This window comes from Hippichthys cyanospilos, chromosome 17 (genome assembly GCF_059441005.1).
Source record: "Hippichthys cyanospilos isolate Australia breed blue-spotted pipefish chromosome 17, RoL_Hcya_1.0, whole genome shotgun sequence".
NCBI lineage: Eukaryota > Metazoa > Chordata > Actinopteri > Syngnathiformes > Syngnathidae > Hippichthys > Hippichthys cyanospilos.
The window spans coordinates 16,401,958-16,426,271 of NC_142385.1; the positions used below are offsets into that span (position 1 = coordinate 16,401,958).

At 49.8% G+C, this 24,314-nt stretch overlaps 1 protein-coding gene across 2 annotated transcripts; it reads right to left on the reverse strand.

Moving 5' to 3' along the window:
- Nucleotides 1–980: 980 nt before the first annotated feature.
- LOC148410007 (disks large homolog 5-like) lies at nucleotides 981–21,697 on the reverse strand. 2 transcript variants are annotated; one of them, XM_088439365.1, is made up of 34 exons: nucleotides 21,406–21,697; nucleotides 17,715–17,783; nucleotides 16,754–16,922; nucleotides 16,091–16,234; nucleotides 14,384–14,567; nucleotides 14,066–14,322; nucleotides 13,690–13,996; nucleotides 12,940–13,170; nucleotides 12,135–12,319; nucleotides 11,927–12,052; nucleotides 11,652–11,784; nucleotides 11,432–11,556; nucleotides 11,177–11,352; nucleotides 10,411–10,514; nucleotides 10,225–10,317; nucleotides 9,033–9,830; nucleotides 8,284–8,407; nucleotides 8,038–8,146; nucleotides 7,849–7,964; nucleotides 7,627–7,710; nucleotides 7,133–7,295; nucleotides 6,864–6,935; nucleotides 6,392–6,554; nucleotides 6,186–6,319; nucleotides 5,994–6,125; nucleotides 5,694–5,877; nucleotides 5,142–5,290; nucleotides 4,911–5,081; nucleotides 4,654–4,847; nucleotides 3,735–3,878; nucleotides 3,403–3,530; nucleotides 3,174–3,283; nucleotides 2,599–2,708; nucleotides 981–1,842 (listed from the first exon to the last, which is right to left on the reverse strand). In XM_088439365.1, exons 1-34 carry the CDS (start codon nucleotides 21,695–21,697, stop codon nucleotides 1,739–1,741), a joined length of 5,784 nt encoding a protein of 1,927 aa, XP_088295491.1. In that variant the 3' UTR covers nucleotides 981–1,738. The 2 variants fall into 2 exon arrangements, with proteins under 2 accessions (XP_088295491.1, XP_088295492.1); XM_088439366.1 differs by lacking the exon at nucleotides 6,864–6,935.
- Nucleotides 21,698–24,314: the final 2,617 nt, after the last annotated feature.

Genomic DNA, 24,314 nt, shown 5'->3' on the forward strand with positions numbered 1-24,314 from the left:
CGTGCGCGGAGGAGTTTCGCCGAAATACAGAGCCGGCCCGAACGACGCTCGGAGCGGGAGCGCCTTGCCAAAACATCAGGCAAGCCAAGCGCTCGCCAACTCGAGACACGAGTGTCATCTGCTCCGCGACGGCGCTCCTATCTCAATGCGAAATCCTCTTTTCGGTGAACGCATAGACCAAAAATCCATGCTCGCGCCCCCAAATGAACGAGGGTGTTCAAAGACGGTCCTCGAGAGCCGCGAGCCTGCAAATGTTTTTGCGGTTTTCACCACCAAAACATGCGGCGGGGCAGCGGCTCTCGGGGAGCGTCTTCTTGACAGCGATCCTGCGCGTGTTGGAAGACGGAAACTTGAAAAACACGCAAAATCTCAGCCTGGTAGCGAGGACCGTCTGTGAACACCCTTGGCCAGCATGTGCTAGAGGACGGAAATTTCAGAAACACGCATGGTAGAGTATTTATGTATAATAAAATAAAGTGGACAACTCAGCCGAAACAAGCGTAACAACAACATTGCAGTACTGCTTACCTTTTAGTTTGAAATGGTGTTCCAACTCGGGATCTTTGGCCTTTTGGTGACGTCACCGCTCCCAAGATTACTATGTTAATTAGCTCCACTTTAATGCAGATGGGCTCGTTTTTCTTGGTTGGTGGGGAAATGTTTGTATTTACTCATTTGTGGTGATAAAGATGCTCTTTATCTTGAGGCAGGTGGGGAAAAAAACAAACAAAAAAGAAAAGTGATGTCACTGAATATGGACTAAAATATATTTTTCATTGGGACGTTAAGATGTGGACGACTAGTTTAAATTGAATGCACATAACTTTCAAATGGATGATTAGAGGTAACAGTAGTGCGGCTCCCTCTAGTGGACAAAAAAGAGAAGTGATGAACTGACACGACTGTGAATGTTTTTTTTTCTTCTTTTTGGTATTGCATATAAGAAATATTCTTTGAAAAGAATGCACAAGAAGCCGTGACCATGTCACTCGTACCCTTTTTAATCACGGTTAAAAAAAATATGATTTCCATACCAGCATGAAATGTTTGAAGATGCGCATTGCTAAAGTAGAATATGGTCAAGCAAAAGCATCCCTTTAAAACACAGCTGTTGAACCGCAGTCCTCGAGGGCCGGTATCCTGCCATGTTTTCCAACCTTCTCACTCCAACGCACTTGATTCAAATGATTAGGATCATTTCCGAGCTCGCCGATAGGCTAATCGGCTTGGTTGGAGAAAGAAACCCGGAAAACGTGCAGGATACCGGCCCTCCAGGACTGGAATTCAACACCTTTAATGCTTTAAAACAATTAGATTAAAGGAAGACCAAAGGAAAGGCTCCAAAAGAAATTGGCAACTCGAGTAGAACACGCACACACGCACGCACGCACGCACGCACACACAATTTGTATTCCACACAAACCGTAGAAATAAATATTAGACATGCTTGGCACGATGACATTATAACGTGAGGCCTGAAATGATGAGCCGGGAGGGGCAAAAAAAAAAAAAATAAGAAAAATCCTCCATGTTAAAAACCCTTTAGCTACATCTTCTTGCTTTGCTAAAAATAGCCATTAATATTTAGCCAAGGAGCGGAGCGCCTCGAAAGATAGAAAGGCCATCATTCAAGTAGTATTCAATACTGGTGTAAACGATTAGTCCACGACTACGGTGCATATTCACTCTCGTGGTGGAGTCCTGCGGAACATTTGTTTGTTTTGGGGGGTGCCGGCTTCTACGGCGCTCCGTCGGGGATCCACAGGACTTTATTTTGCTCCTGCTCCACGATGGTGACGATCTGAGTGCAAATGTAGGACACGCTGCCGCCTTGGACCACTCCTGCGCAAAAAGCACGGGAATTACATGCCGTTTTTCACGTGAAAAGATGGGGCTAGGTTTCCTCTAAAAACGAGGACGTTCACGTTTTTGTTTTGGATTGCCTACTTTATTATTGCGTGGGATTGAAGTCTGCTCGGGGAAGTGAACGTAATTAAGAATTTCATCGCGTCAAGTTACTATGCATATGACAATAACTTTTGAAACTCAAAGTTCTTAAAAGGTCCCTGATCCCGGAAATTCAAAATTCAGGAGCATTTCATCACGTCGCCGTGTTATTTTCCTTCCTTGAGCCATTTGGGAGCGCCTCTACACCGCCCCCGTACCGTAATTTACCTTAGCGAGGTTACGTCAGTTTTCTTTGTTATCGTCGTTGACGCATTCCACTTCCTGCTTAGAAACGTCGCTAGCAAAAAACAAAAAAAACAAAACTATGCGCCAAAGGTAATAGTTCCTCAAAATAACCGCATATTTAGGTGACGTGCTAGTCAGCTGGCAGTCTCCTACATGTGTCTCCAGAGGTGTGGTGATGTATGTCTATGTGGCATGTTTTTTTTTTTTCCCAGGCTTATACCACGGCCCCTTTCGGGGACACGGCTGAAATCGAACTTTCTTCTTCCTCCCGCATCCCTAGTGTTTTTCTTTTCTCATCTGAGAACTTGTTAGCGAGTACAGAGACCTTCGTTGACTTGAACGTGTGCAGTCGTAATGACGATGAAGAAAACATCAAAAATGTGTGTGTGTGGGGGGGGGTCTGACCTGTGAAGAAGCGGCTGTATTCGTGCTCCGTCTTCTGGGCGGCTTCAAAGTGCTCCTTGGAGAGCTTCTGCGAGAGTTTATCCCGCAGGTACAAGGGATCCTTCTGCTCCCTGAGGAAGCACACGTGGCCGAGGTTATCCCGTGCCGCTTGGCTTTTTGACACCCGACAGTCTTTCCGGCGCGTTTTGGACGCCCACGAGGTAATTCCTGACCGGGCTTTCCCCCGGACAGCTGGCGCTCGGCTCACGATGACGACGTAAGGGGCGGGGGGGGCTTAGCGGGAATCAATCTCCGCCTGCGTGTTTCGGATGCATGCGCGTGACAGGCCGCCGGAAGGGAGACTTAATCTTTTCCCCTCCGTGTGATTGCAAATGGAAAAATTAAAGCCGTGCATGACATGAATGGTCACTTTTGGCCAAATAGTCAATAATGTAGGCCAAAAACAACTTGGAGTCACTGATTATCTAGGACATTTGTATTTGTTGGGTTTGCGACTCCGCATGATCATGAGCAAAAAAAAAAATAAATGTAAAAAACAAAAAAACAAAAACAAAACAAAGCATGGATTTACTCACTTGATCTGCTTGGCATTTTTGTAGCGAATGAATATGACGATTGGGTAGACGCGAACGCTGTGGAGGCGTTCGATGGCGTGCGCGCCAATGTCAAGCAAACAGTGCGAGTCCTGCCAGAGAAAATGGCCGACCCGGCATGCCGCACGGATGTGGGAAGACACAAACAAAGCAAAAAAATTGACAGTTTGCTCTGTCACAGCCTTGGCGCGTTCAGCGCGCCGCATTCTACCTTGTCCATGATCTCCTTTATGGACGCCACGGTGGTGACGTCAAAATGGCCGCTGCGTCGTTTGTAGTCGATGAAGACGCAGTCCTTGACGCCTCGCTCGATGGCCTGCTGGGACGCCTTCATGATCTCTATGAGGGAAACGCATGCCCTTTATTTAGTGGCAAACTTTTTTTTTCCGCAGGGGCGGGGCTACTGTACTCGGCGGCCGGGCCTCGTCACTCTGGCCACTCCCACCCCCCCCCGAGGAAAATTTTTGCACGCGTGCAGCAACCGCCCCTCTCTGAGCTTTTGTGCCACGGTGGACACGGCGCAAAACGTGAAGTCCATCTTACCGGGCAGACAGCGGCTAAACTTGGCGGGCGCCTCGTTGACCAGCATGTCTTTGCTGGCCTCGGCGAGCGGACCCAAGATCAGCACGGGTCTCGGGGCTGAGCACTCCACCTTCTGGACCCGCTGGTACATGAGGCTCACGCCATCTGAGCAAAAGAAAAAGGTGTCCTTTTTTAGTTTGTTTGGATGTTTTTTTCGCCCGCATGTTATGAAGAGGAATAACGCACTGCATGATTTCTTATTGGTGCTGCGATTGCCAAGCGGAGGGCCAGAAATAAGAAGAAAACAGATGACAAGGGGCCAAATAAGTATTGGATATTTTGGGAGGGGAATAATCATTCGTCCTCTAGACTTGATTTTCAACACCAAAAAAGTCAAACGTCCAACTCGCAGTCTTAGCTGAAGAGATAGCATGTGTCTTATTTTGATTAGGATTGAACGTCCCATGTGAAGCCATACAAACATACAAATTATTGTATATAGGTATTTGTTTCTGCAATCTGTATATTGGTAGACTTGGAAATTTCCTGTTGGAGTTGTTTGTGAATAAAGGGTGAGGAGATAACATGTGAAGAAGAGCAGGCACCACGACCTAATAATAGGATGGGACAATACGAGGTCTGTCGCCATGTTCCCGCGAAAGAAGATAGCAGTGATTGTGTGGACTGATAGTGCTCGGACTTCCGCCTATATCCCCCACTATCAGAAATCGCTTGCTACCGTAAGTTCCCCCCCAACATTTTAGGGCAGTAAGTGGTTTTGTAAGTAGGACCAACCCCAATGAATAAAAGAGGGGCGAACAGGGTGTGCATTCAGAACGGTAGGAGATCTGTGAAGATGCACATCTCTTGCCCCTCGTCTTCCTTCTTGTTTGTTGTTTATTAAATGTTGTAGGTGGACTAAAGCCGACAGCCGTCTCACCTTCCGTGACGGGCAAGTAATCCGACATCATGCCTTCGGACGCCATCAGGTCCTTGCCGTCCTTGGAGCCGTTGCGCTTGTGCTTCAGCCTGCGGCGAAAAAAAGACCTGCGGGCGGCGGCCGACAAGGTCTTGCCGCCGCCATCCTCTTTCAAGTCGGCCGCGCCGTGTCTCCTGTAGAACTCCTGGTCCATCCTTGGGAGGCAAGCGAGTAAATTCAGGTTCTGCGCAGCCGGCGGTCTTGGGGGTTACGCTTACATGAATCTGCTGGGAATCTGGCCTCTTTCCAACTTCTGCGCCTTCTCGTCAACGCGCCACGCCATCCAGTAGCCAAAATTGCCGCCGGGCAGGGTGTCCTCCACGTAGAGGATGTCGTCCTTCTTGAAGCTCAGCTCCTGCTCCGCCTCGGCCGCCCTCTCGTACAGAGACCTGGCGGGATGGATTCAAAAGTCAAAAGTGTCTTCAAACTTTCGTTTTGGTTTTGCGTACCTGATGAAAAAGCCGTCTCCTGGTATCTCTCCGACTGCGGCGAGTTCGCCCGCGCAGTTTTGGACCTTGACGGTGACAGTTTCAGCCGGCTTTAGCAATTCCAGGTATGCCTCCTCTTTGGTCTTGTTCTTCATGCTGACGCCGTTGTACTGTCGGCAAAACAAAACGGATGAGTCACTCGGCCAAACACGCAAGCAAAGCGGGTCAACGTGGAGTGACTCATCGCCGGCAGTAAAAATGAAGTGCAATTCAAAGCAAAGCCAACACCAATTACGTGACGGTTTCTCGTTTTGTGCTTCAGAATGGGACCGAAGTACGTTGCCGTGAAACGAATGGCAAACACGTAGTCCTCGAAAATTGTGTCGGTTAGGGTTTTTTTTCATTTTAAGAATAGGGCAAACATCAAAATTCGCATCTGCGCGTCAAAACTCGGCTCAGATCAATCTTCCTCGAATGACGCGGAATTAAAATTTGAAAAGATGATCGTTCATGGGACATAGCCATACTTTTTGATGGTGAAAAAGTCAAGGTGCGACTGTAACGTAAAGATACCTCGAGTATCAGGTCTCCGGGCAGGAGGCCGTCAGGAGTTTTAGCAGGACTGTCTTCATCCAGACTCTCCACAAAGATGCCGTAGAGGTTGCCTCCGCAGATCTGGACTCCCAGTTCCGCCTGGATCCTTTTCAGCCTCACCAGGCGGGGCTCGGCCGCGCGCCGCGAGCCGCCGACGGGAAGCCTGCCGAGGAAGCGCCCGCCTCATTTATTCCTCGTTCCACTCCCAATGAAAATTCACCAGCAATTGCTAGCATAGCGGCGAGCGCGCGCTAGAGATGAAATGTGTTCTGGCGGCACCTGAAGCAGGGGGCGGTCTGCCCGGACGGGGGCGTCGCGGCGCCCTCGTCCCGCCGGCTGAGGGTGTCGTCCGGCGTGCTGGCGCCGCTGTCCCGCGAGGCGGGCCGGCTGCCGACGGACTCCATGCGAGAGCTGAGGACGAGCGTGACCGATAAGCGAAAAACGGCGGTTTCAAACGGCGGCGTGGCTTACCCGGATCGAGAGTGATTGCCCAGCTGGAACATGTGGGGGTTGTACTGTGCCAAAATGGTGACGCTGTCACACTGCTGCCCGATCACCAAGCGCGCCTGCTGCTCGTTGGCGTTGCGCAGGTTGATCCCGTTGAACTGGAGACGGCGCACGTTTATTACACCGGTCGCCAAAAATGAGAAATTGCTCCGCCCACTTTTTTGTTTTACCTCCAAGAGCTGATCTCCATACTCCAAATGAGCTTGGTGAGCGATGCTTCCGGCAGTCACTTTGGATACAAACACGCCGCCGTGGTCGCCGCTCACGATGGAGATGCCCAGCGGCTCGGCCCCTTTCTGCACCGTCACGTTGCGCGGCTCCTCCAGATAGGGCCTTAGAGAGGAGAAAAGACAAAGACCACGTTCACTCAAGCAATAGAATTTTGGCCTTTTTTCTTGCCGCTTCACCCCCACTCCAGTTAGAGGGAAAAATGGCAAAGGCCACGAGACTAAGCCACTCAATGAAGACAATGAAAGTCTTGCGAATGTCAAACGATAGCGTCCCCCCCCCCAGTTGCATTGGGGTTCTCAAGACAAAAATTTCTATTGCTCTTTTTCTTTTTATCATGGTTTACTGTTAAAGTCTGTGGTAATAGCTCATTTTCATTCGTATGAAAAGGTCTATTAGCAGCAGGAAACAAACCTCAAGCATCTCAAAGAGAGGAACTTGGGCCTAGCGGCCGCCCCATGTCTGACAAAGGGATTAGAGACAAATCTGAAAGCAGGAAGACCGGGAAGGAGAAAGACGGAAGGAGGAAGTGACAGTGGCTTTAATGGGCCGCGGCGCCGCGCGTCCTCCAGGCCGGGCTTCGTTTGCTGTTTTGCCGAGCGTTTCAACAAGTTGAAAGCGCGGACAAATGGAGGCCGGCGCGTTGGCCAGCGAGAGGGGCCGAAGCCAGGAGGCCGCCTTACCCGTCCTTCCGGCCGTCGGACAGCGGAGCGCGGCTGACTGATATCCTGAGCTGCGTGGAGACGGAGCCGGCCGATTGGCTGCTGAGGAAAGGCGACGCGCCCGGGCCCACGGGGGACCTGGGAGGCGTCGTCGGCGAGCTGCACTCTGAATGCGAGCGCGAGCCTGCGGACGACAAAGTCAGGCCTGTCAAAGTCGTTTTAGCTAGCGGGCCGCATGCAGGAAAATCCGTTCCCAAGAGGGTTGAACAATGGGGGCAGATGACCCCTTTATTTTTGCCATGTGAAATGTAATTGGGATAAAATAAGGATTGACATCGCTTTTTTTTTTGTTTTAGACTAATCTGTAACCTGTGTAAACACTGTAAAAAGTAGTTAACAGAATTTTTAGCATTTCGGCCAGAAATCAAAGTGCCAATTATGCCTTGAGTTTGACACCTATGTTTGAAGTGGAAACAAGAGCTTGAGACGCCCGGCGCAAACGCGTGATGGCGTACCTCGATCGGATCCGATGGAGTACGGATAACGAATCGGTGAAATCCTAATGCGCTCGGCCCTGAACTGCAAGGCGCTCAGGGAGCCTGAAAAGCACAAAACAAACGTGCAAACAAGCACTTATTTGAATAAATACAAAATAACATGGCAAATGCCATAAATGCAATAAATGACAAGTGAAAATGGGACTTTGAAAGGTAGTAAGGTGTAAAGAAAGTATGTACCCAGTTTGGAGCTGGAGGGAAGGGAGTTGGTGCCGTGGGGCTCCGGGCCGCTATCGGCGCCGTCCCCGCCGAGCTTGCGGTTGAGGTCCACGCTGCGTTGAGCGTGATGCTGCGGGCTGAAAGCAGTGTTTTCATTCACTTCTACTGAGGCAACGAAGCAGTTTTCGGAAGACGGCCGTCGGACGGTACCTGGCGAGCGAAGGGACGCCGGAGCCGGGCCCCGGCGGGCAATCGCGACTCCAGACGGGGTAGACGGAATTCCTTATCGCCGAGTTCTTTATTCCTCGCTGCGCCGGGTCTGAAAGGAATTCCAGGAGGCGCAAAACGCAATCACGGATGGAAGATAATTGCGTACGCGGCATCGGAAGGATTTCTCATACGGAGTTTCGACGGAAGCGATCATAGCCGACGGAGCTTTAAACACATTTGACTTACGTGCCACCGCGCTGCTGTAGCTGGGTGGCGCAAAGTGCATGCTGTAGCGATTATTTCGCATGGGGGAGAAGCGTAACAAATCCACGGGCTCGGGGGAGTGCTCGTCATTGGCGAATCCGTGAACCTGATTGGGTGGAAGAAAGGAAACTTCTGATTTTATTGAAACACTTTGAATATTGAAATATACTGTAATGTATATACAGGCTGGGCTAAAAGCAGATGCAAGTTTTTATGGCATTTTCAGATATTCACTAATAGCTTTTGACTCTACATCCTCAGTTCTTGGATTCAATTAGCAGCCATTACTTACAATACCTGGGAAAAATGTTCATTAAAAAAAAAAAAAAAAAAAAAAGCATGCGCAGAGCTACTTTGACTTCAAAATCCAATTTACTCTGCGAAGCGTTTTGTGTGAATGGAAAGAAATGAAATGAGCGTCTGTTTCATGCTCCTTGCCAATGATTGCGCTGCAAAAATTCAATCTTAACCCTTGGGTGTCCAGGGATTTTTCACCAGCAACTTGGCTGACTTTCAAAGGGTCGTAACATCGTCAAACGTATAAAAATGCAATAATAGAAAAAGTAACTATGCTGTGAGTACTTCTGAAAAAGAAACGCAGTCAAATTTTGGCTCACAACACAAGGTGAAAATGAGCGCAAGGAAAAGGCGAAAAGTCGTAAGGAGGTCCCGCTTTCGGCTCAGCCTGTATGATACGGTCAAAGGAAAGGCCAATCTAGAAGTCCACATACCGGCATCGGAAGCGGGACATGCAAGGGCGTCACGTTCCGCCGCAGCGCCGGCGCGGATTTGGGCCGGTACCTTCTCTTCTCCGGCTCCCGGTGGGGACCGCCGTCGTCGTCGGCCGGCGTCTTGGATTCTGGCGGCGAGGCATCGGCCGCGTAATACGGCTGCTTCCCGTCGTCGCTTCGGGCCGCCGGGCTGCTCCCCCGGCCGGGGGAGGCCGGGATGGTGGAGTCGGACGCCGAGCTGCTCTGCTGCGAGTGCCTGAACCTGAAGGAGTCGCTCCTGGCCGGCGGGGCGGGCGGCCCTTGAGACGAGTCGGCCGCCGGCTGCGAAAGCGAGGCGTAGTCCAGTTTAGGGGGCGCGTCCGGTCTCCGGAAGGTGTTCGTGTCAAAGATGGATTTGCGCTGTTTGCATCGCTTGTAGATGGAAAGCTGCGCGCACTCCGGGACGGACGCTCCGGCGATGACTTTGGGCCAGGTGCCGCCGCCGGCCTTCCCCGAAGCAGAGGCGCCGTCGGGGAGCGCCAAGGGGAAGGCCAAGGGGCGGCGGAGGAAGTCCTGCCTCCTGTAGCCCAACTCCGCCAGGGGTTCCGAGGGGCTGCGGGAGTGCAGGGGGTCGCCGGGCGCGCGGCCGCGAGCCGGACCGCCGTCGGCCCGAGCCTCCTCCTCATCCCGGCGCCTCGTCTCGCGCCCGTCGGGCTGGACGCAGCGGTCGTGCTTGGAGCTGCGGCAAGGCTTGCCGACTTTCTCGGAGTCCCGCGGGCTTTCGTATAAACTCTGGCCCGAGCAGCTCTGCGGCAGGAACTGCCGGCAAACGGATCATAAACCGCGTTAGCGACAACTAGCGGAAAGGGTTTGGGCTTATTTTCACACCTTTGCCACCCGGGTCAGCAAAGGCCTGACAGTTCCAGTGACAAGCGCATAGCCTAACTCGTTCGGTGCCAAGCGCGATGGCAAAGGCGCATCTCTTGTAGCTATCGAGAGCAACACTGCCATCAAATGGTCACACTTAATTACTACAGTGCTCAATAAACTTCAAGTTAAGAGGACTGGCCGAGTGTCATCAGTATTTTCATAAAAGAAAAAAACTTTGGTAGTTTGCCCTTTTTTTTTCCTTTTAATCCTTTCTCAACAAAATTCAATCACCAGGTCACTGGACTGTAAATTAACATTTGTGCGTGCGTGTAGCAGTGGTTACCTTGGCGAGGGAGATGCAGAGCGACTCGCGGCACGTCCTGAGCAGAGCGTCGCACTCGGGAAGCGTTTTGTTATCCAGCAGGATGCCGTTAATCTGAAAAGAGCAAAAGCATAAAGAGGAAAAGGTTTTATTTGCGGTGAAGATTAGATCGTGCAGCAGGGGGTGCTAGCGGCACAGCATACTCACGGCTAAGAGCCTGTCCCCGACTGTGAGCGCATTGTCCCGGACAGCCGGACTGCCGGGCGCCAGCGAAGCGACAAATACTCCGCTTTCCAGGCAGATGCCGCAGTCTGACGGGACAATGAGCGCGTCTTCAAAAGGCCAGTCAATGTTTCTACTTGCACTTGTCACAAAAGGTTCGGGGGGCAACTTCATTTGCATCCCATGTTTAAGGATTCGGGTGTATTTTTCTGTGTGTGTCGCTATTTTTTATGCAAATGTATTTCTATCAAGTACATTTTTTTTGCCTATATTTTTGTGTTAAGTACATTATTGATGTTCAAATTGTGCATTATGTTCAGCGGCTGGCAAAAACATTCGCTATAAGTCAATCAAGCCGTTCCTCAAGGGCCGCTATCCTGCATGCTTTGATGATCAGCTCATCAGCAAAAGCCTGATAACAATCCTGATCATTTGAATCAGGTGTGTTGGGGAAGAAACCTGGAAAACATGCAGGCGAGCGGCCCACGAGTTTGGACATCTCTGGCTTAGTAGTTTGGAAATCAGAAGTCAAGCATAACAGTCGGCTGATTCATCGTTAAAGTCCGATGAAAATCACAGGTGTCAAACTCAAGGCCGGGGGGCCAGATCCGGCCCGCCGCCTCATCTTATGTGAATTTCCACGGAATGCGGGAAGATGATGTAAGCGCATGATTTTAGGTTCATCCAGAAATTGCAAACGCCCCGGACGTTTCGTGAGCAGTGTAGAGTACATACGCAGCCGGATTCGGACCTTTGTGACCGGCCAGGTTTATCTGGACCGGCGTCGCGACCCGTCCCCCCAGGGACTTCCTCCGGCGGACCACCATGTTGATGACGCCCTCGCCGCTCAGCACGGCTTTGATGGCCTGCTTCCTGTCCTTGCTGGTCAGGTCCACGTTGTTGATCTTCAGCAGCCAGTCGTTCACCCTGCGCGCATGACGGCGCAGCTCAAATGTCTTGTTTCGGCACTTCAGTTTTGTCAAGTTTCTGGGAACGGGCGATGTACCTTAGTCGGCCTTCCGCCAGACTTCCTTTGTCCACCTTACTGACAAACACGCCGCCATCCGCGGGTAAATAAGGATCATTTACCCCCTCTGCGATGTCAAAGCCAAGTGCTTTCAAATCCATGTCCTGCGACGAAACAAAGACAATATCAGACTTTTGCTTGGCTATGGAGGGAAGAAGAAGAAGAAGAAAAAAAAAAAACAGGAGTTACAGTAACTTACCCTGCGCTTCTCAAACTCTACAACTTCCGTCTCCCATTCCACTGAGTCCATGTCGATGGCAGAATCGTGTGAACTGTGAGCCATTAGCTGGCGGAACCGAGCCTCCTTTTCCAGTTGGTCCTCCATTTTGTCCCTGAACACGAGCCCATTTTGACATTTAATAAAATGTGGGGGTCTGCGACAATACGGTGCACTTTTGCTGTTCGCAGCCTTATCTTGTTGCCAAGGAATTTGCGGGAACATAGAGCAAATTCGGGGGGGGGGGGGGGACTGACTTGAGTTCTTTGAGCTCCCGCGCGGCGTCGTTCTTCTGCTTCCTGGTGTCGTCTAGATTCCTCAGCGCGTCCGCCAGGTCGCTCACGGCTCTGTCTCGCTCTCGTCTCAGGCTGTCGCACAACGTGCTGCAAGGGAGCCAAGTCAAACTTGCTTTCAGAGCGAGCCGTCGCTAAGCGGCAGCCGCAACACGCGGAAGCGTCTCCTGACCGAACGCTTTCCCTCTCTCCCACGATCTTGTCCCTCTCCTGGAAGGCCCAGTCGCGCCGACACTTGGCCACCTCGGCTTCCTGCAGGGCTTCCTTCAGCTCCTGGCCGACGGCCTCGTACTGCTTGCGGAGCATCTCGATCTCCTTGTTGGCTCGCTCCGTGTCCAGGGTGGCCGAGTCTTGTTTCTGGGGGAACAAGACTCAATTGATGCTGGCTGTAGCGAGGGGGCGGGGGCAAGAGATTTACCGTCATATGTATAGTTGCACCACACAATGAAATTCTTATTCTGTTCACGGACTACATTCCACGATCGAGCAATAAATAAATAGCAATAACAACAAGCAGAGACAACGGTGCTAACAATCCCCAACAATTTACGAGCGAAACACTCACGTTTCTCGAACAACGTTTATCTCTCATCGTCGGTAAAAATTCGCGTTATGTTTTCGGATTATTTGTCGCGGCTGAAAAGTGGGTCAGGCGTGATATAATTAAGGCGAAATCTCTCCGTGGTCTTGCTCTACATGGCAAAATAAACAGGGAGTCGGCGAGAGCATTAATTAAGGCCGTGGCTGAATTGAATCCTGTGGCGTTTATTGTTGGGATTAATTATTCAGCCTCCAGAGAAGGAAAAGCCCCGTGCGCTGATCATTTTCTGATGGAGGGGGGGGGGGGGGGGGGGGGGGGGCTGCCAGCAGCTGGAAATAAATAAATAAATAAATCCGACTATGATATTAGATGTGATGAAAGGATTACCATGAGGAAAAACAATAAATTGATGGGTCCATTTGTAAATAAATTGTACCTGTCTGGCCTGGTAATACTCTCGCAGCAGCTGGTCGCGCTGGATGATGGCCTCCGTCCTCTCCTTGCGGGCCACGTCTCGTTCCTCGCGCACCGTCTCCATGTCCTTGCAGGCCTGGCTCAGCTCCTTCTGCGCCTCGGCCTTGTCCTTCACCTCGTGGCAGTACTTCTCCAGGAGCTCGTTCTTCTCGCAGACCGCCCGGTCCCTGTCCATCAGCGACGACGACAGCTCCTTCAAGGGGCGTCCATAGATTCTTTATGATGCGCTCATTGGTGGGAAGTACTAGACTACATTTGTCGGGTCGCTGGACATTAGCTGAGCACAGCGGCGGCCCAAATGCTAATTTTTTTGGTTTCGTCTTTTTCGATTGAAATGCCAGTTGTCCTTCTGATCACCAAAATCAGAAGAACAAAAAAGTGAAATATTCTCACGTGCGTGTAAGTTTTCCTTCAAAGTTCGAATTATTTGACAAATGTTTTTGGCCGGGGGGGCCAAAAATCGATTCATCAATGGAGTCCGACGAGACTTCCATCAGGTGAGATTTGAACAGTGTTTCTGCAGGTATCACATTTTTTTTTCAAATTAAGAACAAATTAATTGGATTATCTAGAACTTAGAGCTAAACAGTGCTAAAAAAAAACACTTGAGTTTATAAAAGTTGGCCCTCTTAAAAAAAAAAAAAAAAAAAGAGCAGAAATCCTAACCTTGACAAGCAATGACAGCGGCGCAAAAGCCCCGCCGAGGCCGTACCTGTCGGAGGGCCTCCAGTTCCTCGTTGGCCACGCGGCGCTCCGAGGACGTGTTCTTCAGCTTGGCCTGGGCCACCTCCAGCCCCGTCTGGAGCCTCTCCACCTCCTTGATGACCTGGTCGCGCTCGCTCATGATCAGGCGGTACTCGCCGATGACCGAGTCGCGCTCCTCCTTGTACTTCTCGCACTCCTTGGCCGCTTTGAGCTGCTGCGTTTTGAAGCGCGTGGCCTCCGACTGCAGCCGCTCCATCTCGCGCTGGAGCTCCACGTTCTGGGCCGCCGCCTTGGACAGCTCCTGCTGGTCCATCCTGGAACGCGCGCCGAGCTATGACACGGGCGGGCGGACGCCGCGTCCAGAATTTTTTTCGTGGCCTCACCTCCGTATGGAGGACGAGTACTGCTGCTGGTAGTGGATGGCGGCGTCCCTCTGCTTCATCAGCACGTCCAGCTGCTTCTGCAGGCGGCGCTTCTCCTCCTCGGCGCGGTCCAGGCGGCTCAGGTCGGCGTTGTGGTCGGCCGCCTCGCCGTCGTAGAGCTTGCGCAGAGCCTCGTAGTCGCTCCTCGCGCTCTCCAGCTTGTCCACGGCAGAGTGGTAGAGCTTGTTCAAGGCGTCCGACGAGCCCTCCCGGATGGCCTGGAAACGGACTCGGGTGACGCCCGGGTGGAGGGGAAGGACTAAGCGGCGGGCCGGCTACCTGCTGGTGGAGCAGGCGCATGTCGGCAAGCTCCCGCCGGTCGTCGTCGCGCGACCTGCGCAGCTCCTCGCAGGTCTGCTTGGCGTGGTTGTGCTCGCGCAGCAGCTGCACGTTGTCCAGCCGCAGGGCCTCCAGCTCCTCCTTCAGCTGGTTGTGTTCGCCCGCCAGGCGGCTGTGCAGCGTGCTGGAAACAAAGTTCAAAAGGCGAGCCTTGCGATCGGGTTCGTGAATCTCAAAACGAGGTATGTCGTTCCCTCCAGCGGAACGCGAAAGAATCAGTAAATTGAGGTTGCGAACCACTGCGGTAAACAAACGAGACTACTGAAAGCGCTTCGCTGATGTCACGGGGCCCCTCGAGACTTGGCAGACAGACGCCGCCAAACCAGCTCGAAGAAGAAAAAGGTTAGCAGCGGGCGAGAAGATTGTTTTCCCAGGAGTTGCGCGTGCTAAAAATAGCGCGTGCGGTTTGCTCTATCAAAAGGCCAGATGTTCTCCCTTCGAGCTCATTAGCGAGCTAATTACTTAAATCGCGCTGACAGTCAAATGATCATCTTACGCAAGCACACTTCAAAGCGCAACCTTGGATTGCGCGGCGTGATAATTCCTTCTCTGCGATGTGCTGATTGCACGACGATCGCGACTGTTTCAAAATAAACCAGAAATAAGTTGATGAAAATAGTTGAAATACGAAAAACTAAATTGCAATCCAAGACAATACTGTCTGAACTACCATGAAGGGGAAAGTTTCAACTCTTACGAAAATAAAAGCAAGGTACAGGGAGAAAAATTTGGAAATGCAATGGCCACTTGTATATATTATGATGAAGCACATTTACCGTATTTTACCGACTATAGGGCGCAGCATCCGGGAACAGCTTTATTTCCATATATAGGGTGTACAAAATACAAGCAAAGAAAAAAAGTGATTGTTGACGTTGTGCACAGTGCAAGCGGTCCGGAGAAGGAGCGGCTTAAGCACGGCAATAATCTTAATAATAATCTTCCGCGGACATCTGTGTGTTTGCCTCGCGGCCAGATGTTGCTCGGGAGGAGACGGGACAGCCGCGCAAGCGCTTTTTTTTTTTTTTTTTAAACCCGACCAGGCGACAACGAGAAATGCCGCGCCTGTGGCATCTGGGTCGAGATGCTAATTACAGAGCGTCATTTTGCGCGTCCTTTGCAAGATGGGCGTTACTTCCAAACTTTGCAATGTCAGCTTCGAAAATAAAATAAAAAAAGGTTCGCCGGGTTGCAGAGTCGCTCTGGGGCTATCGCAAAGATGAAATTAAGTTGATGGAACGGCTTTTTAGGGCTTAACTCACTCGGCAGCTTGCGGACGGCAATGAAGAGTTCATCCCTATTACTGTCACACAAATAAAATCTGCTCCGTGCAATCTGCTGTTGCAAAAAAAAAAAAAAAAAAAAAACAGGCAGGCAGCCTGAGCATCCTAAAAGTGGGGCCTTTTGAAAAATGCAAAGCTCCCTAAAGTAGCAAAGTATGCTTTCTTCAACTACAAAGTGATAATGCGACTGTTTTTAAGAGCGCTGTAGAACCAAACCAAGAGCAAATCAAGTGCAAACCAAACCAAGTGCAAAGACAAATACCGTAATTTCCCAAATAAGACACACTTTGCTCCCCAAACATGAAGAACAAAAAAGTCCTATAAACAGTAAATTAAACATGTCAAGTTTAGCGGTGGCACTCACTGGTAGAAGTCGGCCTTCTTGACGGCCTCCTCGCACCTCTTGAGGGTGCCGCTGTGCTGGTTCTGCAGCGACTGCAGGTCGGCCATGGCCTTCATGCACTGCAGCTTGAGCCGCTCGTAGTCGTGGCCCGCTTTGGAATTGGGCCTGTGCCGCAAACACGCGCGGCGACTTTGAGAAAATGATCCTTTTTTCAGACAGCGCTGCGGACAAAATGTCATTTTAATATATGCCACGGGCCATTCAAATGTGGGTGGGTGGGTGGGCCGGAGATGGCCCTCGGGCCCCAGTTTGAACACCTCTGCTCTACGGTAATTGTTTTGAGTACGAATACGCATATTAAAATCAATCCTGCACGAATGGAGTCGAACAAAAAGAAATTCTAATCTTGAGGTTACCATTCATAGGAGGGACTGTACCCATACTTTTGGCCTTCATTTTTGAGGGGGAAAAAAGGGCGCCTTGTATTTGGGGAATTAGGGTAATCGATCGCCATCACGCGATGGGAAATTGGACTTGATTACATCCTGCGTTATTTTGTGTGCTGATGCTTATTTTGAAGCGTTGGCTGGCCTTTTCACCACGTTCGCCTGCATATTCCATTGCGCCAAAATACCGCGGCTTTTGTGCTGTGCAAATGAAGCTACGATAGACCTTGTGACATACCTGCAGTCGTCAAAAGTGGTCCCGGGCGAGGAAAGCGCCAGGCGCTTGCGTAGCTCATCCCGCTCCCGGGTCACGTGACGCAGCTGGAACAGGACCGTCTCCATCTTCTCGTGCGCCCTCTCACCGTCCGTGTGGGCCAGCGGCGGCGACGAGGCCGGCGTGGGCGTACCTGCCGCGCGACAAACACAGATGCGACAAAGGTCTTACATCATTTTCAGCCTTTTTTTCTGGGGGGGGGGGGGGGGCTTCTGGTAGTTGGAAACGCCAGAGCGTGCCAGCAATCCGGCAGAACTTCCTGCGTTCATGCCATTAATCAGAGCTCAGTTTCTATTTCCGTCAGCACGGTCCAGTCAGGGGGGTGACCAAAAGAAGCCGGTCCGTGTGTGTGTGTGTGTGTGTGTGTGTGTGTGTGTGTGTGTGTGTGTGTGTGTGTGTGTGTGTGTGGCGTCACTAAATCCCTCTCACATCTGTGTAATCACCAGCATGTGCTCAGTCTGAACAGCGAAGGGCCAGTGGCTAATATGGAGTCCCAGATTCCACTAAGTTCATGTTTACATTGGGAAGGGTACCCATGCGGCGTCCCTCTTTTTGCTGCGCTGCCCCAAGCCAACATTTATCTGAGATTTATTCAAGATTGGTGCACACGGCGACGTACACATGATTTTTTTTTCATTTTTGTAAAGGATAGAAGAATACAGTAGATGTAGTGGCCTTTTGATACCTGATTCATCCACGTTCATCATTTAGATGACATTTATAAGTTAGCGCAAACTATTGCCCAATCACAAATGCCCGTGAAAAAACGTAGGAAAACAAAAAACCTCAGAACGGAATATTTCCAAAACGCGTCCACGTTAACTTCAAATGGAAATTTACCGCCTCAGCTATGGCCATCACGGCAGCCGGACGGGGGTTTACCGTCGCCGGCGCGAGGACGGTCATGAAAATCCCGGCAACTCACCGACGCTGCTGAGGGATCCGCTGCTCTCGGAATCTGACGGCATGGCGGACAAGACGCTGTACGTGGACCCTGCGGGGAAAGGAAAAGAACCCCCCTGTCGGTCAGGTGACCATTTCCCGCAACATCTCGGGTTACCCTGCGTTCAGAAGACGGAGAGAAAAATCAAAACAACAACAGGAGGAACAATCCGCCGGGACTTTCCCCGATGACGGCGGAGTGTTGCTAATTATCGGGTGAACGGCGGCTGGCCGGGGCCCCAGAGAGGCCGCGGCCTTTCATCGGCGCTGACAAGATCACGCGGCGGCCCAGTCAAAGCCCCCTTCCTTCTTTTATAGCCCGCGGGGTGACTCACAAGTGACGGGAGGCGATGAACGCGAGACGCTGGTAGGAAGCCGGCCGGTTGCAAAAGCTCAACGCTGTCCTTATTGTCGCCGCGCCTCACGTCAAATAGGTCTGGGCCAAATGGCCCCAAAGCGACATCCGCCTCCGTTCGGTTGCTCAAAGGCGGCAAAGCGCTAACTACGACTTTGAGTTTCAGGCTTAAATGCAAACGATTCAAGTTGTCTTCAACTTTTACTGTTTTTTATCACGGCTTGTGATAAGATACGAATGCGAGCGCTAGTGTCTCGTGACTCCTACTATACGCCAACAATGCGGCCTTTGGCATCTTGAAATTCGTCCTGTTACTGGAGACCAGATTTTTCCGCCGGGGCCTTCGCTGACCTGAATTTTGAATGACGAGGCTTTCGTAAGTAGAGGTAACCGTGCTGAGTCCGCAACGGGATGCATGCGCTCACGCTTTGGTGTTCCGGTAAGGGTTAGGGGTTACAAGCAAAAGTTAAAAGCACTCAGCGGTAAAGGGCATTTTCACCACAAATGCAGCTTTGCTTCTTTTCATGCTCGCTGTTAGCCACTGAACTTTTTGCCCGGAACAGGGACTTTCGCACAACATTGGAAATTGTGTGCCAGTCGCATCTTGAAAGCGTCCACTGTATTGGCAATCAGCCGGAAAGAATGGAAGCCAGTATTTCTCCATGGCGGACAGACGATTAGTTTGATTCAGAATAGCATCTTAGCCCCGTTTCTTTTTGTTCCCCCTCGGGCGAGAGAAAGACGGGAGGGTTTAAAAAAAAATAAAGAAATAAAATGGATGAGCCTCAGGAAGGGCGACAGACATCCCATGGATCAAGCCCTCTTTTGTTCCGCCTCTCGCCAAACTTTCCCATGACTCTTTGCGGGCAAGCTTTCAACCCGCTTGGCACGACGACCAATCGTGGCTCACCTGCTGATCATGTGACAGTCGTAAGCCGATTGATTGGCGGTAACCTGAGACTTCAGCACGGGTGATGTCGTTTTCAGGGGACGGCGTGTGAAAAAAAAAATCTCTTTGGACGTGAGAAATAATTTAACTAATCGAATTGACGCATTCAATCCAAAATATGAAATTTTACATTTTTAAGCGTCCAGACATTCAATTCCAGGTACTTTTTTGACCGTATTTCTCAGAGCACAAGTCAACCCCCCCATTTTGACTTCAATTCGGGTGAGTTTTACAAAAAGACGTTAGTGGTCACTTAGATCATGGCTGCCTGATTAAAACACATGGTATGTGTTATTAAAATGACAAAATTACGCTACTTTTAGATGCATTTCTACACTGTATGTCAAATAACATACTGTTGCAATTATGGGGGAGACGGGGTGGGGCGGGAGCGGCGAGCCAAACGCTGAGACTATTGTTGCAACAATAAAATGACTTGAAGTTTCAATGCTTTTTTTTGACACAGCTGAATATCAATTCGTCAAAAAGCCCTAAAAGTCATCATCACTATCCGACACACCGAACACCACAATAAAGTCGCTGGTAGCTATTGTAAATGATTTGAAAGATGCAAACGGAGAGAAAGTGAGCGGTGAGTGTCTTCGCAGCTAATTTGCACGCGCACACCGGAGAAACCTGTCGGCCCTGTACTCCGGGTCGGCTCGGCCCACTTTTGCTGCACCCCTGGCGCACAAAAGAGCTCTTTACACGTGCACTGCCCAATTGTGAAATGCGGCGAAAAAAAATGGCAGAGGATGCTCGCGCCACAGCGCCCGTCCTCCTATAAATAATACGGGGAAGATAAATGCATAATTGACACGTCGCCGTTCGGCTCACTGACGCGAGAGCCGAGAGGCGGGGATCACACACTACAAAAGATGCGGCACAAATGTTTTAGATTGGCTCGAAATTAAATCACTTTGGCTCAATATTTATGTGCTAATTTCATTTCAAATTAAAAGTCAAATTCCTGGCAATAAATCCACAAAATAATACTTAACCCCCCCCATTTGTAATACTCATCCCTCAGGGGGAAATTCAACAAGGTAGTTCTTATTTAACTGGCAAATTGTTAAATAAAGCAGCAATTCACAAAAGTTAATGTTGCTTCGCAGCGAGCAAAGTGGGACAAAACCAGACGCTAATGCACTCGCCTGTGGACAAGGAGAGCATGTGACAAATCGTTTCCAGTATTTTCCGCATTATAAGGCGCAGAAGATAAGGTGCACCTTCAATGAATGGCCTATTTTAAAAATGTTTTCAAATATAGGATACACAGCATCATAAGGCGCGTAGAATAGAAGCTACAGTAGTGGTTGGGCTTGCTTTATGCATCCACTAGATGGAGCTGCGCTAATGGGAATGCCAACAAAACAATAAGATAAGTCAGTCAAACTTTTCAGTCAGAAATGAAGAATAAAGATGATTTGTGGAAAGTACGAGCTGAAAATAGTCCAGAAAATACAGTAGACACAAGATGATTAGTGGCCCTTAATTCCCATGGAAAGTTTCACCACCTCCACGTCTCATACATAAATGACAGCGAACCTTATGGAAATTTTGCAGCACTTTTAAAAAGGGCTGCGCACGGTCAACGATGCGAAACAAAACATCTTTTTGTGTGTGTCCACGGTGACCCTTTGTCCTTACAAAGCGCTGCAGGCGACATTGATTTGGTTAATGGTTAGATTGGCTTTTAGCTCCATTAAAACAGGCAGACTGCGAAGGGTGCGGTAGAAGCAAAGGAGCGGGGCATTTAATAGCGGCGTCAGGTCCAAATTTCTTCCCGTGTTCCAATGGCAAACGATCCCATTTTCTTTCCATTTTTAAATTCACAATCAACAGATATAGCCAGCTACATTGTTTTGCGATAAGTATCGGCTGTTTGTATCTGCATCCTTCGCAACTATTTCAAGAAGGAACAATCAGGTGTCGGATACCATATTCACACATCCCAAGTGTTTAGCAATTAGATGACTATTTTCAGAAAATAAATTATCCATTGAAAACAGACAGCCCTAAAATGATTAGTAATTGCCTACATATGTTATGGTTTGGTTAAAGGAAGGTCTAATAATGTCTGTATGTAGCATACAGCTGAGATTGACTGTCCGTACTTTTAAAAGGAAGGTAGAAATGGGATGGAATGAGTTCAAAACGTACTTGGTCCCAGATGACGCTGTATGTTTTACAGTTTTACAGCAAGTAATGAATAATGTGCTCATGCTAAACTATCTATAGCTACTGTATTTATTCACAAATTGAGCTTGTTTTTTTGTTTTGGTTTTTTTTGCTAGGTTGTCCACATCGGCTTTGCAAAAGTTGGAAAAGAACGATTTGGAGGCAAGTTGATGCAAGTTCGGGTCTTACCGGTACTGCGGTCCACGGGCCCGGTTCCGGTGAGCAGCAGCGAGCGCAGGTGAGGGTTGGTCTCGTCCAGGGCCGAGCAGAAGTCGGCGAAGTGGTCCCGCTCCTTGCGGAGCAGAATCTTGACCAGGAGCTCCACTTTGTCCGCGCCGCCGCCCCGGGCCAGTTCGTGTTGCTCGGCCGGGCTCAGCGTGCCTCCCCGAGACAGAACCTCCACCAGCTGGTCGGCGTCGGTGACGGACTCGGCCAAGTTGCGGTGACACTTTTCCAGAAAGTCTCGGTGCCGCGGATCCATGGCTCCCTCCCCACCCCCCACCCCCCTGCCCCGCTACCACCGCGGCGGCAGCCTCGCTTCGCTTGCGGCTAATCAAATCCTTCCGCCGGAGACTTTGCGCGAGAAAAAGAAAACGGAGGAGAAGAGGCGACCCGGTTCGGTTGGCGCTAGACGACGAGAAGCCATGTTTGTTGACGGCGCCCGAGTGACAACACGTTTGTTTTTCTCGGCTTCCTCCCCCCGGGCCGGGGGAAAAGTGCTCGTCAAAGCCCGGCTGGCTCGCCGCTACGAGACGCTTCACGATCCCAAGCGCACCCCAGTTGTTGGGACATGTTGCAAAGTGGCGACAAAGTACTGACAACTCGCTTCGTGGGTCGCGTGGAGAGCCCGAACACAAGACGACGAAGAAGAAGACGACGAAGAAGAAACGCTCATGTTTCAGAGCGCCGGATTTTTTCTCTCTTTTTTTTTTTTTTTTAAGGTTTTAAAAGTGGGCGGAGCCTGGTGGTTGAACGCACCTGGCTGGCCGCGCACGTAATTGTCAACACAGCATAGAAATACAACACATAGAGTGGAGCTACATAACAGGCAGACGCTAGAATAAGATAGATAGATAGATAGATAGATAGATAGATAGATAGATAGATAGATAGATAGATAGATAGATAGATAGATAGATAGATAGATAGATAGATAGATAGATAGATAGATAGATAGATAGATAGATAGATAGATAGATAGATAGATAGATAGATAGATAGATAGATAGATAGATAGATAGATAGATAGATAGTGCCAAAAAAACAAAAATGTCTTTTTATGCAGAGGATGAAGAATATTCGAATACTGCTGCACGCTTTGTGGTCATACACTTGTTTCAGGATTTATAGCTACCACGAGCCAATGGCAGTTTTGTTAGCCTGTCTATGTCATTTTGTATTTTGTGTGTTAAACTAAATAATGCAAATGATTCCAATTTGGGACAAGCCAAGACGGGACCATCAAGCAGGCGTCCGCCACACTTCACACTCATAGAACAAAGCCAACATGCATAGCTTAAGCGATGCAACCATAATAAGGTCTCATAATAATAACTAGATTGAAATCACACTGTAACCTTGATATCGCATGAGGTCCAAATCCTGAAGAAACAACACAATCAAGTGCATTTAATCCTTCGTGACATGATCTATATGTAGTGCAATCTACTTAAATGCAGGACGCAGTGTTCCTACAATATATATCAGCACGCACACACTTTTAAACACACATACACACATACACACTATCGCACACTATGTTTAAACAATGCAAATGGTTATGTAAGACTTTCCCGCAGAGAAAATCCATGTGGCTCCCGACAAGAATTTGGAATGTAAATTCCCCCGAGTAGGGGCGTTGCAGGGCCGTAAAAAAAAGAAAAGCCTAAATGTCACATTGTTGTTGTCTCGGAGAGAGTTGTGCCATCGTTTAGGGCCGCCCGCGTCTTCCAAAGACTGAAAATTAACCCCTGGGAGGAATTCAAAATTGGAAATATTGTCCATTTTGGACATATTGAAAATCCCAAGTTTTATCATGCAATGTTCCCGATTTTTGCCTGAATCTTTGCAGCAGCAACTCCTGAACGGCGTGCAATAGATTTTTGTGTTGACACCCCAAACCCACCGGGTGGCGCTAGCAGCCAGCATATGGCCTTTGCAAGACTTTCAATGACTTTGATGATTGGCTTAACCTGGACTCCCATTATGCAAAAGTCATCAAAAGTCATATTTATGACATAACGAAAATTCCTATTTCAATTTTCATGACTATACAGCATAGTTACTTTCGCTATTATCACAATTTTTCCATTTTTGTACATAAAGGGGGCGTAGTCCCCCACCCCCCCAATTTTTTTTTTTAGTATATGTATGGATAGGACCGATGCTTCTTATATATTTATATTTGACGATGTTATGAGCCTTTCAAAGTCAGGCCAGGTGGGCCACGTTAGTGAAAAATTCTCAGACAGCCACCGGTTAACATAAATGTGAAAAAAAAAAAAGACACAAAACAGGACAGGCAGGTCTTGATTTTTGCGGTAATTAAGACACAATGAACCACAGGCACCGGCGAGTTAGCAATAAACGCCCAAACCGAATCCAGGGGTCACAGGTCAACCGGAATCCAGTTTGCTTCGGGACCGGCCAGCGCAACGTGAGCCGCGGGCGCACACGTGAGCGAGCGTGCTCCTGCGTTTAATAATTCAAGTCCCATCCGTGTCTGGGAATCACCATCGGGGTTGGCGGGCGGCCTTTGTCTCTCAAAAAGCGTTTCGGAGCTAGATATGCTGGCAAATATCGCCCTGAAATATTCATCCAGGCTGGCCCGCTCGCTAATGGATGAGCGCTAGTCAAGGGGAAAAGGTGCTGAGCTGAGCGGAGTCATTTGTCGGGCCCTGCGAGGCCTGCGGCCCGGGGACACGCAAGCGTCCACAGGATGGACGCTATTTATAGCCCGGAGGACGCTTGGCTGTCCTCAAACATTTCATCACACACTATCGCTTACGTAAGTCACATTTGTCGCACCTTTGCATACCCATGTGCAGCCGGGGAAGCTCTGAAGTGGAAAACAAATTGAAGAAAAAAATAGGCACAGG

Coding starts and splice junctions, on each gene's coding strand:
- LOC148410007 (XM_088439365.1), bottom strand. CDS start 21,697: ATGGATCCGCGGCACCGAGACTTTCTGGAAAAGTGTCACCGCAACTTG. Junction 16,923..17,714: donor CGGATCCCTCAGCAGCGTCG/GTGAGTTGCCGG, acceptor GTCGCGCGGCAG/GTACGCCCACGCCGGCCTCG. Junction 3,531..3,734: donor GTTTAGCCGCTGTCTGCCCG/GTAAGATGGACT, acceptor TTTCCCTCATAG/AGATCATGAAGGCGTCCCAG.